At 32.3% G+C, this 13,075-nt stretch overlaps 3 protein-coding genes across 3 annotated transcripts; all 3 read right to left on the bottom strand.

The window, feature by feature from the left end:
* Nucleotides 1–23: 23 nt before the first annotated feature.
* LOC134272804 (caveolin-3-like) lies at nt 24–1,460 on the bottom strand. Its single transcript, XM_062754973.1, has 2 exons — nt 1,327–1,460; nt 24–660 (listed from the first exon to the last, which is right to left on the bottom strand). Exons 1-2 carry the CDS (start codon nt 1,393–1,395, stop codon nt 328–330), a joined length of 402 nt encoding a protein of 133 aa, XP_062610957.1. The 5' UTR covers nt 1,396–1,460; the 3' UTR covers nt 24–327.
* Nucleotides 1,461–3,513: 2,053 nt separating this feature from the next.
* Nucleotides 3,514–5,457, bottom strand: LOC134272805 (caveolin-1-like). Its single transcript, XM_062754975.1, has 3 exons — nt 5,130–5,457; nt 4,866–4,954; nt 3,514–4,073 (listed from the first exon to the last, which is right to left on the bottom strand). Exons 2-3 carry the CDS (start codon nt 4,933–4,935, stop codon nt 3,745–3,747), a joined length of 399 nt encoding a protein of 132 aa, XP_062610959.1. The 5' UTR covers nt 4,936–4,954; nt 5,130–5,457; the 3' UTR covers nt 3,514–3,744.
* A 4,000-nt stretch (nt 5,458–9,457) lies between these two features.
* LOC134272806 (caveolin-3-like) lies at nt 9,458–11,468 on the bottom strand. The gene is made up of 2 exons (XM_062754976.1): nt 11,223–11,468; nt 9,458–9,920 (listed from the first exon to the last, which is right to left on the bottom strand). Exons 1-2 carry the CDS (start codon nt 11,289–11,291, stop codon nt 9,588–9,590), a joined length of 402 nt encoding a protein of 133 aa, XP_062610960.1. The 5' UTR covers nt 11,292–11,468; the 3' UTR covers nt 9,458–9,587.
* Between the last annotated feature and the right edge of the window lie 1,607 nt (nt 11,469–13,075).

A 13,075-nucleotide genomic window follows, 5' to 3' on the forward strand; every position in this document is an offset into this window, starting at 1 on the left:
ACGTCGTTTAATTAAAAGGGAAGCTCTTTTAAATCACTTTATTCCAAAGTTTTACATTCCATTTTTAATAAAAAAAAATTATGAAAATACAATTAGTTTTATTCAATACATGAAATAAAGTCAAAAGACATTTAATTAAAGAAAATGCATAGTTTCAAGTTAATTCCTAGTTAGATGTCTTTCGAAGTATATGTAGAATATACACGAAATATAAAGTGATTCAAGTTATTCCATCGTCAAACTTCTTTTCGAGTGGACAGTTAAAATAAATTACAGTTGTATCACAGATGTAGAATTCAGCACAGGTATCTGATGTTCTCTTTTATGTCAAGCCTTTTTAACAGTTATGTTACTTAAACACAAGCCCGCTGTCTCACAAATTGGAGCCAGAGAACAGGATACACAGGTACCAAAAAACTTCTGTAGGCAGCCTAGATAAATTCCAAAGACCCTCAGCGATGGGGTGGTGCACCAGATTTGTTCAAATGAGATACAGGCAAACTCACAGCCCCACCATAGGGCTATGAAGATCCCACACAGTCCGGTTAGGAGAGTGTAACAGCAAGCTTTACCTCCCTTGAAGCACATAGCACTGACTCTCCACACGCAGTCGGGGCTGTGGGACCCATCAGGTTCACCAAGCACGTCCTCAAAAGCGGTCTGATAGACAAAAAACATACATATCAATACAAGTATGCCTTCACAAAGCACGTCTTTAAAAGCGGTCTGACAGACAGAAAATATAGATATCAAAATAAGTATGCATGCTTTCTCAAGAAATTAAAACTAAGATTTGAATTTTTCCTTCTTTGAAACTTTCATATAGAAAGTCCATTTTTTGACTGGACAGTTCTTGTATAAAAATATTTCATTTATATTTTAAAAAGTATCATATGTCCTTTATTCATTTGATCTTTACATGCAAATTTAACTTTTTTGAAAGTAATGAAAGGTTTTCTTAGTTCTTTTATGGAGAATATATTTTTTTCCTTTTTCTCATTTTCATTCTTTTTTTTTTTTGTTCACCATTATTTAAAAAAAATTAAAATTTTGCAGTTTTAAGGGTTTACTTGACAAGACAAATATGACATTTCTATGGGTTTTTTTTTCTTCAAGAATAATTAAAAAAAAATCATTTGTCTGCACATTTCATATCGTAGCCTTTTAGTTTATAACATTTATATTTCATTAATACGAAAAAATTTACAATGATATTATTTTTTTCTAGTAAACTGCGTTATCTGATATGTTCAAATAAAGATGTTTTAATTTTGTTCTGTAACGTGAATATTCACCAGTAAGCATTGTTTTTAGCATTGTTTTTACCTGCACATGCTTGTTGAGATCATTTGGATCCCTTCTTTCCATATCCAATTCTTTTCCAAAATCATCCATTTCGAAAATATAACCGAAAAACTTATTTCAAAGATTTAGCAAGGGATCCAAAAATGCTTTCTGTAAGGGGCTGTATATTTTGATCTTTGGTTTTATACTCTAGTGAAGTAGCATAACCATGGAGATAGTAGTTGTGTTAATTAGAGGACGGTTCTTAAATTGCTTGTCAACTAGGAACACTGCTTTGAGAAACATGACAGTATTTTCAGTTGTTACTTGAAGTGCCAAATTATAAGATCAGTTTTCATTTTGTTAGAGATTGTAAAAGGAGATACAGTTATCAAAGAAACTAGGCTAGAATGGGGTATTCATGATAAGACATTTATTTTGGTTAAAAATCTTTTTATGAAAGAATGTGCGATAAAGCGTATAATTCAAATTAGTGAAATACTAAATGATCTTGTTTTAAGCATCGTTTTTTTTTTCAAATAATCAAACAATATAAATAAAATAATGTGTATTTTCTAAATTAAATAAAATCCTTTTCATATTAGAGTCAATAACAATATATCATCATTGGATTAAGATAATATGCATTTATAAACAGATGTCTTTTCTGTTCACAATAGAAAATTGATTTCTATGTTACGTGTAACAATAATATTTACAAGTGATTCGCATACGAAATTTTCCTAGGTCTCATTTACAGGAAGCAGTTGTAAATTTCTCTGTGAATCCAGTGTGTTGTTTAACTCATTTATAGTCTAAATCAATTGACAAGTTAAAAAGAAATTACATGAGAAATATGATTTTGAAGGCTGCCTGCTTATTTTTCGGAAGAACATTTTGCGAGTATCTTTGATTGATAAACTAAAAAGTAAAGTCAATGATACAAAGTGCCAAATTAAACTATCCCTTGTGTACAGGTTCTATAATTCATATGCACATTTATTGTGTACTGAATTGTCATATGGGGTTTGTCCCGTTATATTTGAATTGATATTGGAAAAGCAATTTTTTAGAATTATTATATTTATTACGTATTTACCCTTTTCCCCGTGGATATCATCCATTGGATATTTTATTTAAATCCCGGAGTTGTGACGTCACAATTGGTTGCATGGAAGTGATAAAGTTAAAAAATTACCTTCATCACCTGCATACAAGGTTTATATTTCTCAGTTTATTCAATACGGAAGGCAAGAATATGCTATACGTATGAACATTTTTTTTTTATATAAAACTAGATAAGTTATTTACAACAAGAATATCAGCAGTATCGTTTAAATTCATCATTTCATAAGATCTATGGTCGAAACAAATACCTTGTCACCGAAAACAATTAATCATAATGTCAAATGCTGACTGATGTTTTCATATTTATTTTTAGGCCATTATATACATACTTAATTGTGACGTATTTTCCGTTATTTTCCGATCATGACAAGGAGAAATCAGCGGGTTTGACCGTTCGACATGATGCTCACTCCTCCATGTCACCTGATTCCACCTCTGATGTTTTGTGGATCCGTGTCTGCTCTGCTCCTATTTTGTATTATTTAATGAACCTTTGAGCTTAAATATAGTTCATTATCTCTATATATTTCATTCTTGTATGAAATATTGAAAGTGATCAATATATAAAACATGGGTTATGGTCAAGGGTCGGAGATTAAAAAAAACACACCTCGTTGAATAAAAATCATATCCATCCACGAAATCACAGAAGATCTTATATTATTATACTGTAAACGTATTACATTTGGCTGCGCATTCTATTTAGCGCCTCTCGCGGAAAGCATCATCTGCTAAATTAAGTACATCACTTTATGTTTTGTGTTTATATATTCATATAAAGCGAAAGCGCGAATTAAAATCTACGCTAATTTGTTTAAAAAACAATTTCCGCCAAAAAGCGTACATGCTATATAAAATACATTTACAGTATACTGTAGAACCTTGTTTTATGTTCATGACCTAGCAATATTAATTTACTTGTTCATGGGGAAGTTATTTCGTGGGTTATTCGTATATACAGTTAATTAAATAAATCAGTTTCCAAAACTCCGTAAGTAAGGTGGTTAATTTGTGGGTAAGATTGACCCTACAAATTCACGAACATCGGTCCCCCGAAAAAATATGATTCCACAGTTTATAAAATTATATGAACACCCAAACTAATCCTCTAACATTTTTTAATGCATATATTGGTCCATTATGATAAGCATTAACAAAGCGAGATAAATCTTTGTACATATCAAATACTTTTCTACAAATGATATTTTTTTTTAAAATGTAATAGATTGATTAAACAAAACAATTTTGACAATAAGTTTGTTTTTATCGAAAAAAGTCTATCACAGAATTGAGGCGAATATCACATTTTAATCCATAAAAACATGATAACAATCATTTATTTGACACAGTTATTCTGCTGAACATGAGACCACATGTTTCACAGATTGGCGCTAAACAGCACGTTACCATCGTGCCAAAGTACTTCTGGCAACATCCCATATAGATGCTAAAGATCCTTAGTGAAGGAGTGATACACCAGACTTGATCAAAGGTGATGAAGGCAAACTCACAGCCCCAGGACAGAGCGATGAAAATCCCACACAGTGTGGTCATCAGTTTGTAACAGCAGTTCTTGCCGCAGTTGAAGCAAAAGAAGCTGGCTTTCCAGACACAGTCTATGCTGTGGGCGCCATCTGGCTCAGCCAAAACGTCCTCAAATGCTACCTTAATTCAAAAACCAAAAAAAGCAAAATGAAGTCAAATTTTCTATCGTTATCTTTAAGATTTAAAATTTTCTTTCTAGACAGGATACGTGTACTTATAATATAAAATTTGGTAGAAGAAGTACTTACAGAATTATTTTTTTTATTCAAAATCAATATAGATCAAATTGCAAAACTGTATATTGTAATTTTTTTAAAAATAAAACCAGGTTTGGGTTTTACTACACAGATTTTCAGAGAACATCAGATGATGAGAAATTTACTATGCCGATCTTTCTAATTTCAGTTACTTTTAAAATAAAGGGATTTAGTATATCTTTCATAAGTGATATGTGATACCCTTGCTGAGATGGTTTGCTATGATTTTTTTAGCACAATTAACTCATGAGGTTTTTTAATTTTTTCATAAAAATCGGAAATTCAGAAAATTAACAAGCTATGGGTGGTCCGTACATCATTATATTTGTTCTCACTTATAAGAAACCCCAATGTGTGATTTTTTTTCAGGATTTTGAAAGGGTTTGCGTATAATCGAAAAGGAAATTCAAAAATGGAAACTCAGTATCAAATAACTATTTAATCATCCCCATATGGATGCAATATATCAATCGACACCATTCATTTTTGTAGTATATCATAATATATATTATTCCTGACATTAATAAATATAAAAGAGGTTTTTTAAAACAGAAAAACCTATAGATATAGACTTTATCAAAGTTAAATATTTAGGACGGGAAAACTTTAAAGATTGAATAAAAAATTATTAATTTAAAAATTATGCAAAACCTACCTTGACGTGAGCATTAAGTGCGTTTGGATCCCTGTCGATCATATCTAGTTCTTTTTCTTGTGACATGTTGACTACACTCCAAGGTCTAAAAGATATTGTTTAAAAAACTTTATAAATTTGATCAGGAAAACAAAATTATTTCTCAGTTTAACATAAATACTGATTCCAGTTAGATATAAATGTGCAGATGAAAGATAAACATTGATTACCCTAAGGAATTTTTTTTTCAGAGAAACGTGTTTTTGCAGCAAGGAGCATACCTCTATCCGATCTAATAGCCCACCAAATAATCGGCGGTCTACTGTACAATTAGTTTTATTTCGGATTTTAGTAACTAACATCTTGTAACCTTCCGTTGTCAAAACATATCCGAATGTCATCTAATATTATAAAGGCTATAAATTTTTTTTAGTGCAGCAAACAATATATCATTTGAATATTTGGAGGAAATCAATAAAATAGCTCCTTGATAGTCTTAACGCTTAGTTGAATCTCAGTTAGGTATTTATTAACATAAATCCCTGCTTTTGACATACACTGGTTGAGTAGACAAATGTCCTGTTCAATATCTTCACGCAAAATTTTGACAGAATAAAAACGTAAGATTCGAAAGAAATTTAAATGGAAAGCATAAGAAATATTGATTTTGAAAAATTAATTTCTTGTCCTTTTGTAGATTGTAAATAGCGCATTCGTATATGCAAGATGAAAACATCATTGAATAGTAAGGAACACTCAAGAAGCAATTTCAATAAAGATCATTAAACACTGCACTCTGTTTCCAGCTTTAAATCTTTTGACGACAAAAAGATCAAATGAATTTCAAAAAGTTAATTTCTATACCTCTTTTTACTCTTCTGAAATATCTAGAGCATCTAGAATGGAGCAATTTTATATTGTTAAAAGGATAGATAATATCTCTTTGTGATTTCACTGTTGATGATTCACTGACACATGGTAGTCAGAGAAGAGACCTGAAATAAAATGGATAGCAAAACAATAAGCATGTTTTAAAATCTTATTGTGATCTGAGCAAACGCGAACCAGAAGTGGTATCAAGTGTCTCGTAGAAGAAAACATCCTTAAAAGTTTCTCATAGCTGCTCCTTGTTTTGAAAATGGATTAATACAACTGATTCTGTTTCTTAGGAAAGAAGTGTACCTTAATTGAAATCATTTCCATTTTTTAAGCAAATTTTCGTAGCAATAATAATTGTTACATATTAAACTTTTTGACAAAAGAAGTCCCTAAAAATTATTCTTTTTATCAGATTAAACACAGAGAAAAAGATGGAGTTTAGATAATGTGTCAATTAAGACTGATGATTTTTTTTTCTTTCCTCTTACATTAAATGAAAATGGTATCATAGTGAAACTTAAAAAACTAATTGAATGGTTAGCAGGGATACTAATCATTCTAAAACATTATGATGGCCCCAAAAGGAACACTTACTACCCCTTGACACCTGATTATACGCTGATGTTTGCATGAGATGGTGCTTTATGCTCATTTCCATGGCTTGTGTTATGAGATCAATCAATCTTTTCTATCTTAACTTTCAATGCTTCAGACTATGATTTATCAAAAAGGGAAAAAATATATGAAGATAAAAAACAGCATTCTCTCTTTTTAAAGAAAGTCTCAAATCTGTCTCTCTCTTTCTCTCTCTCTCTCTCTCTCTCTGTATAAATGAACGAAATTGCTAGATCAATAATGTATTTCACTATCATTAATAAGCCATTTCACTTTCAATCAAATAATCTAGTATTTAATAAAAGCCTTTGAAATATTTTTTTTCACATTTCATCAACAAACACATTTTAGAGATAACAAGAGGCCCACGGGCCTTATAGGTCACCTGGGTATTGTGTAACAACTTCCAAACAATTAACTTTGGTTCGTGTTTTAAACCAGAGGTCATGAAATTCACAATTCACAATTTTGAAAGAGGCACCATTGCCTATCATAATTATAAACTTAACATGCTTACTCTATTTACTTAATATCCAGAGGTAAATCAGAGTAACAAAGAGAAAATGCACTTCCACTTATAACCAGTTTTGCACCTCACTTTAAAGGAAACACCCTGGGGCAACATATTTCAAAATTTTGCAAATTTTATCATAAAATGGTTGATTGATATCAAAGAGCAGATTTCAAAGCATTTATTTATTTTCAGACTATGTACCCCCTCCACCCGACCCAGGGGTCATAAAAAATAACCATTTCGTTATATGCACCTTTCTTCATCATAAATATATATGCTTGGTTCGTTGGCATAAAACCCAGGAGCAAAGGAAAAGATTTTCAAAGAATTAATGTATTTTCACTATACATGTATAATAAGTAAAGCCCAGCCCTAACATCAGAACCCCTGACCCTGGGGCCATAAAATTCACAATTTTGAAAGACACACTCTTGCTCATCATAACTATGTGCTTAATTAGTTTATTTAATACCCAGAAGCAGAGAGGAAAATTTTAAAAGAATACATGCATTTTCACTATATAATCAAATGAGCCCCGCCCTAACACCAGAACCCCTGACCCTGGGGTCATAAAATTCAAAATATTGGAAGAAGCAATCTTGCTCATTATAACTATGTGCTTAGTTACATGTACTTAATTTAATACCCAGAAGCGGAGAAGAAGAATTTCAAAGAATAAATGCATTTATTGCTATATAATCAACAGAGCCCCGCCCTTACACCAGAACCCCTGGCCCTGGAGCCATTATATTCTCAAATTTAAAAGAGGCAATCTTGCTCATTATAACTATGCACTTAGTTAGTTTATTTAAACCCAGAAGTAGAGAAGTAATTATTAAAGAATACATGCATTTTCTCTATAAAATCTATATAGCCCCACCCTAGCAATAGAACCCGTTTACCCCGGCGACCATGAATTTCACAATTTTTGTAGAGGACTCAATGCTCAATACATTCATTTCAACAGTTTGCCTGCTTGATGTCAAGTGACAGATTGTGATTGATAGTATGTTAAACGTTCTCTGACAAGCAAATTTTTCACGTCATAAACAGCGTAACTTGCCGTTAGGCTCAAATTTTGTCCTATGCTTGGCACTCAGGGCCTTTGCGCAAGTATCGATGCGCTTTAATTTGACAAACATGAAGCAGTTTATATGGTATATTAGAAAGGATTACCAGCAACACATTCAATCCCAGCTAATGAAAACAAAAATTCACTTTGTAACTTTCAGATGACTTTTTTTGCCTTTTTTGTTATTTGCCGATCAAATCAAGGAGAACACAGCGGATGTGACCGGGGGCTGCTCCCCCCACCTTGGCACATGAAAACCTCTGATATTTTAGAGGTCCGTGTTTGCTTTTCTCCCTGTTTTTTATGTTTTAAAAAATGACATTAATATTCAATCTCCATATCTTTCATCCGTAACATCATTTCTAGAACTTGAGAGATTACCAAATTTATAGCAAATGATACTTAGTAGTGGTAACACCCTTCCAAATGGCCGCCAGTTAAATCTAAACCGGGTATATATCAGGACCTTAGCTACTACACTCAATTACAGGAAGAGTGTCTTGGCAACGTAATAAATTTGAATAAATCACAAAAATATTGAATGAAAACACGTTGATTTTTATTGTAAAAGTGAATATACATAAAATGTTAATATAGAATAGATCTAGAAATATTGAATAAAAAAATTTCCATAGCTTTTAACACATCTGTATGTATTTCTCATACATAACAGTTATCTGAAAATACTCGTAAATATAACTTGTATAAGGATTTAAAAAATAAAAAAAACGAGCCACTTGTATTTTAAAATAAGAAATGAAATAGTATATGTAACATTTGATTTTCATCATTATATTATATCGGTATAATTGAAAATGTTATTGTGGTTACATGTACAGAGAACCAATGACGACTACATTTTCCCCAATGTCTTTTACTTGCTAAAGATGTAACACTTTTAAAAAAATCTTCTTCATTCGTGGCATTCTCGCACAAAGCCGTGGGGCGTTGTAATTAACTTGACTGGCCGTAACAGTAGCTTAGCAATCACCAGTGAGACCGTCGCATTACAAGGATCACACATACCGTGGTTGTAACAGTGTGATGGAGTGGAAGTATGTTCCTTAATGAAACCGTGTCCACACCTTGTTGAACCGTTCATAATTTGAAACAACCGCATTTTGTTTTTCGCGCCAAAAAATCGTAATAGCATAACGATTTCTTAACGGTTTATAAAATCGGGGTGAAGCGTTGCAATCCGTGTCTATTACCTGACAAACCTAGGCTTTACTAATGTTATAGAACGATATGACGGTTGATATATAACATTTTCCTCCACACACTTCAAATGAATTCGGTGATGTTTGTTAAGATTTTAACAAGTTTTTTACAGTCAAATGATCGAATCATCATTTGTGTGAATTGATGTTTGATTGATATGTTATTTTCATTTTAATAAAAATATTAGAAGTCACCCTTTACGCTGCTTTTACAAATCATTTTTGAATTCGAACCATTAATAATAACACGACCTGTAAGTAGAAAAAAGATTATCAATGTAAAAGATTCTCTAAATATAAGTTAAAACATAAAAAACAAAGCATATTTTATTTTTGTCTTAAAAAGAAATGGGTTAATAACAATACAGAGAATTCAATTATACTTGCTATGGAAATAATTAAAGTATGTTGCTCACATGATTCAAAGTCAATGCCAAACTCAAGCATTTTTCACAGTTATGCTGCTAAACATGAGACCACACGTTTCACAGATTGGCGCCAAAAAACAGGAAACACACGTTCCAAAGTACTTTTGAGCGCACCCCATGTAGATGCTGAAGATTCGGAGATTGGGAGTTACACACCAGACTTGATCAAAGGTGATGCAGGCAAACTCACAGCCCCAGGACAGAGCGATGAAAATCCCACGCAGTGTGGTCATCAATTTGTAACAGCAGTTCTTGCCGCAGTTGAAGCAAAAGAAGCTGGCCTTCCAGACACAGTCAATGCTGTGGGCGCCATCTGGCTCAGCCAACACATCCTCAAATGCCACCTACAATATAAATGTTGGAATAACATTTTTATAAAGAAAATAGATTCTCTATTTGAAAATCGAATAAAAAATTTATTTGAGAATAAAAATAAATAATACCTGTATTAAGACATTTAGAGAAAATTGCATGATTTATACATGTATGCTTAAACGGTAATTTAGTTTAGACCATTTAGTTTACTGTTTACAGGGAACATTTTGCCATTGTTTTATTTTCAACCATTTTGCCCTACCCGTTGCTGAGCGAATTTAAAACGTGGCAAATTCAAAGAATACAGGAAAATTTCTTAAACAGAACTGTGACGGAGCGAATTTAACAATAAAAAAAAAAATACGGAGATCTACAACATCAGTTGTGGAATCAAGTGCGAAGTAAAGCATCCCCTTCACTTTCACTAAATGGGAAATGTAAAAAAACTGTTATCAATTCAGTTTGTAAATAATGGCCTAACGATTAATATGAAAAACGTCAGTCAGCATTTGACTGAATGATATTTTTTTTAAAGTTCATCATTTAATTTCATTAATAATGATATAAGGAATTGCGCTTAAGACACTAGTCCCCCAAAATCGTAATGGACAAATGAACGGACATACTGATGGACGGACAAACGGACATCCCATATGTATCCCCACACCATTATCTATGCAGGGGGTCATTTGTTTTAGTATGACGCAGTAAATCTAAGACTTGGTATTCCCTATTTAGGAATTTAACTGAATTTTCCAATAAAACATATTCTATGATTTCAAAATTAGACTTGTATGATCTGTTTAATGTCAAAATAGTATACTATTATGGTATTCTATTCTTTTATTGATTTTTACAAAACACGAAAAAAACATTTTAAGAAATTTACCTTGAAGAATATGCATTTTCAATTTGATATCTCTTACCGTTTTTTTGGAAGACGCATGAGGAAAATAAACTGTTTAATTGTTTGTATGCTGTTTTACGTCCGGTTTAAAAGATTTTCACTCATAGATACTCCCCGATATTGGAGAGGGGCTTCACATTTTGACCTTAACTTGGCACAAAGACTTTAGAGCAGTGATACCTCTTTATCGTGCCAAGGACCTCAGTGGAAAGGGGACTTGGTTTTTTAAGGTCTCATCCGAAAAACCTGAAACTTTTGCTACCTATTTTTTTATCGACTTGATCAATCGTTGCCGTGATTCGAACACATACGTCCTGATCAGGGAAGGAACGCTCTACTGACACAACTACAGTGGTGACCATGAGGTAAAAAAATTATAATGAACAAAATGTATAATACAGGAGAATTCTACATAAAAACTGACCTTAACATGCGAGTTTATTTCGTTAGGATCTCGGTTGACCATATCTTGTTCCATTGTTTTCTGTGACATCTTCCTGACAGTTTCCTCGCAAGTTTGAAAAACTTTCTCCCAACCTCTGATCAAGCAGCTCCAACAAGAAAATATTGTATTTAGTAGTTGTTTATTTTTAAATCATGGTTACGACCCTATCATCGAATCTCAAAAGGTTGTCGTTAAGGATATCATTTTTATGCGGAATGTCTTAAATTTTATTACGTATCATTAATAAGTATTCCAGGCGCATTCATACCTTGTTTAAATTATTCGTTTAAAGTTCAGAATTCACTCCATCAATTTGTACTGAATGTATTTAAATATATAGCAAACCGTGATTGAACTCTAAAATATCTATGAATAATTCAAATATTAAAGAGGGCAAAGCAAGGACTAGGATTAACAGAGGCAGAATCTGGTGCCTTGGAGGAGCAAGAATCCCATGCCGACCAGTACACATTCGCTATAAGAAATCAAAATTCTTGCTTACCCAATATTCGCGAATAAGGCATTGACTCTCTGTTTAATTTGATGATTTGTTATAACAAAATAAATAACAATATATTAACTTTTGAATTTTATAAATTCTAAAAGGTATATAATACATTCATAGAAAATTACGCTACATGGTTGTGAGCTGTTGATGCAGTCATTTTATAACGATTTAACTTGAAAGGTATCAATAAAATGCTTGAATGTCCAATCTGGATTAGATTAAAAAAAAATGAACTTAGTAACGTTCATACATTGATTTTTAATACTATGCACCTCAGCTACCTCATCTTTATAAATTGGAATAAACACAAGCTAGGAACTGTATGACAATAGTGATCACCCCGCTCGTGACTGACCAACTAGACATCTGCTCCTACGTACACTAATGAGGCCGGTGTAACGACGAAAGGTGACCCCCGTAGAATATTGACCGGGGGTCATTTTTCTACGTAGAAATTTGACCCCTGGTCAATATTCTACGTGGAAAAATGACCCACTTTTCTGTAGAAATTATGGCCTTGGGGTCGTTTTTCTCCGTGTGCATTGTAGAAAAATGACCCCGTAGAATAATGACCCCTTGTCATTTTTTGATGCAAAAACATTCGTTTTGGTAGGAATATTCTTGTTAGGCAAATATATAAGGGTACTATCAAGCTGCCTTATGCTTTGAAGTGTTATTTCTGAAAGCTTTTAAGCTTAAATAACGAAATCAAAGCTATACAATACCTTTCATAATTATACAAACTTTTTTCTCCCAATTTTAAAGAAAAACAATATTAAAATGTTCTAACTAAATGCCATTAGAGCAAAGAAACGCACATTCATAGAAAGGCTTATTACATTTTATACAGTTAGCAATTTTTTTTTAGTGCTAGATCAATTACGACGACATAATCAATTTCAACTTTCTTTTTCCCATACTTTAGCAGAATTGTGTAGAAAATATGGTATTTTCATGACATTGGAAGAAAAGTAAACCGGGTACCTATATAAAATTTGATACTAGTATTATTTTAAAGAAGAGGTCATGAACAAACAAATTACCGTTTTCTGAGAGACTGTAGACAATCTGGATGCATTTCCTTTGTTGAATATGATAAAATTCCCATATCCATGACTTGTTCTCTTAATTTTGCATTGAAAATGCCAGTTTAAAATACAGTTTTTCATCTTGTTTACCTACAAATTATGCCCCGAAACACCTTACTTGACCAACCTAAAGTTGTAAAGCATCAATAAAGGAATTTATTTCTCAGACTTAATAAATCTGTAGGCATATTTCATTTACTAGATCTTGACCTTAATATTCCACAGAGCCAAATTGA

Source organism: Saccostrea cucullata, unplaced genomic scaffold (genome assembly GCF_032062105.1).
Source record: "Saccostrea cucullata isolate Sc308-1 unplaced genomic scaffold, CSIRO_AGI_Scuc_v1 ctg7943, whole genome shotgun sequence".
NCBI lineage: Eukaryota > Metazoa > Mollusca > Bivalvia > Ostreida > Ostreidae > Saccostrea > Saccostrea cuccullata.

Excerpts from the sequence above, each read along its gene's own strand:
- LOC134272805 (XM_062754975.1), bottom strand. The coding sequence starts at position 4,935 with ATGTCACAAGAAAAAGAACTAGATATGATCGACAGGGATCCAAACGCA. Across the intron at positions 4,074-4,865 it reads TAATGCTCACGTCAAGGTAG|CATTTGAGGACGTTTTGGCT; the intron begins GTTTTGCATAAT and ends GAATTAAGGTAG.
- LOC134272806 (XM_062754976.1), bottom strand. The coding sequence starts at position 11,291 with ATGTCACAGAAAACAATGGAACAAGATATGGTCAACCGAGATCCTAAC. Across the intron at positions 9,921-11,222 it reads AAATAAACTCGCATGTTAAG|GTGGCATTTGAGGATGTGTT; the intron begins GTCAGTTTTTAT and ends TTTATATTGTAG.
- LOC134272804 (XM_062754973.1), bottom strand. The coding sequence starts at position 1,395 with ATGGATGATTTTGGAAAAGAATTGGATATGGAAAGAAGGGATCCAAAT. Across the intron at positions 661-1,326 it reads ATCTCAACAAGCATGTGCAG|ACCGCTTTTGAGGACGTGCT; the intron begins GTAAAAACAATG and ends TTTGTCTATCAG.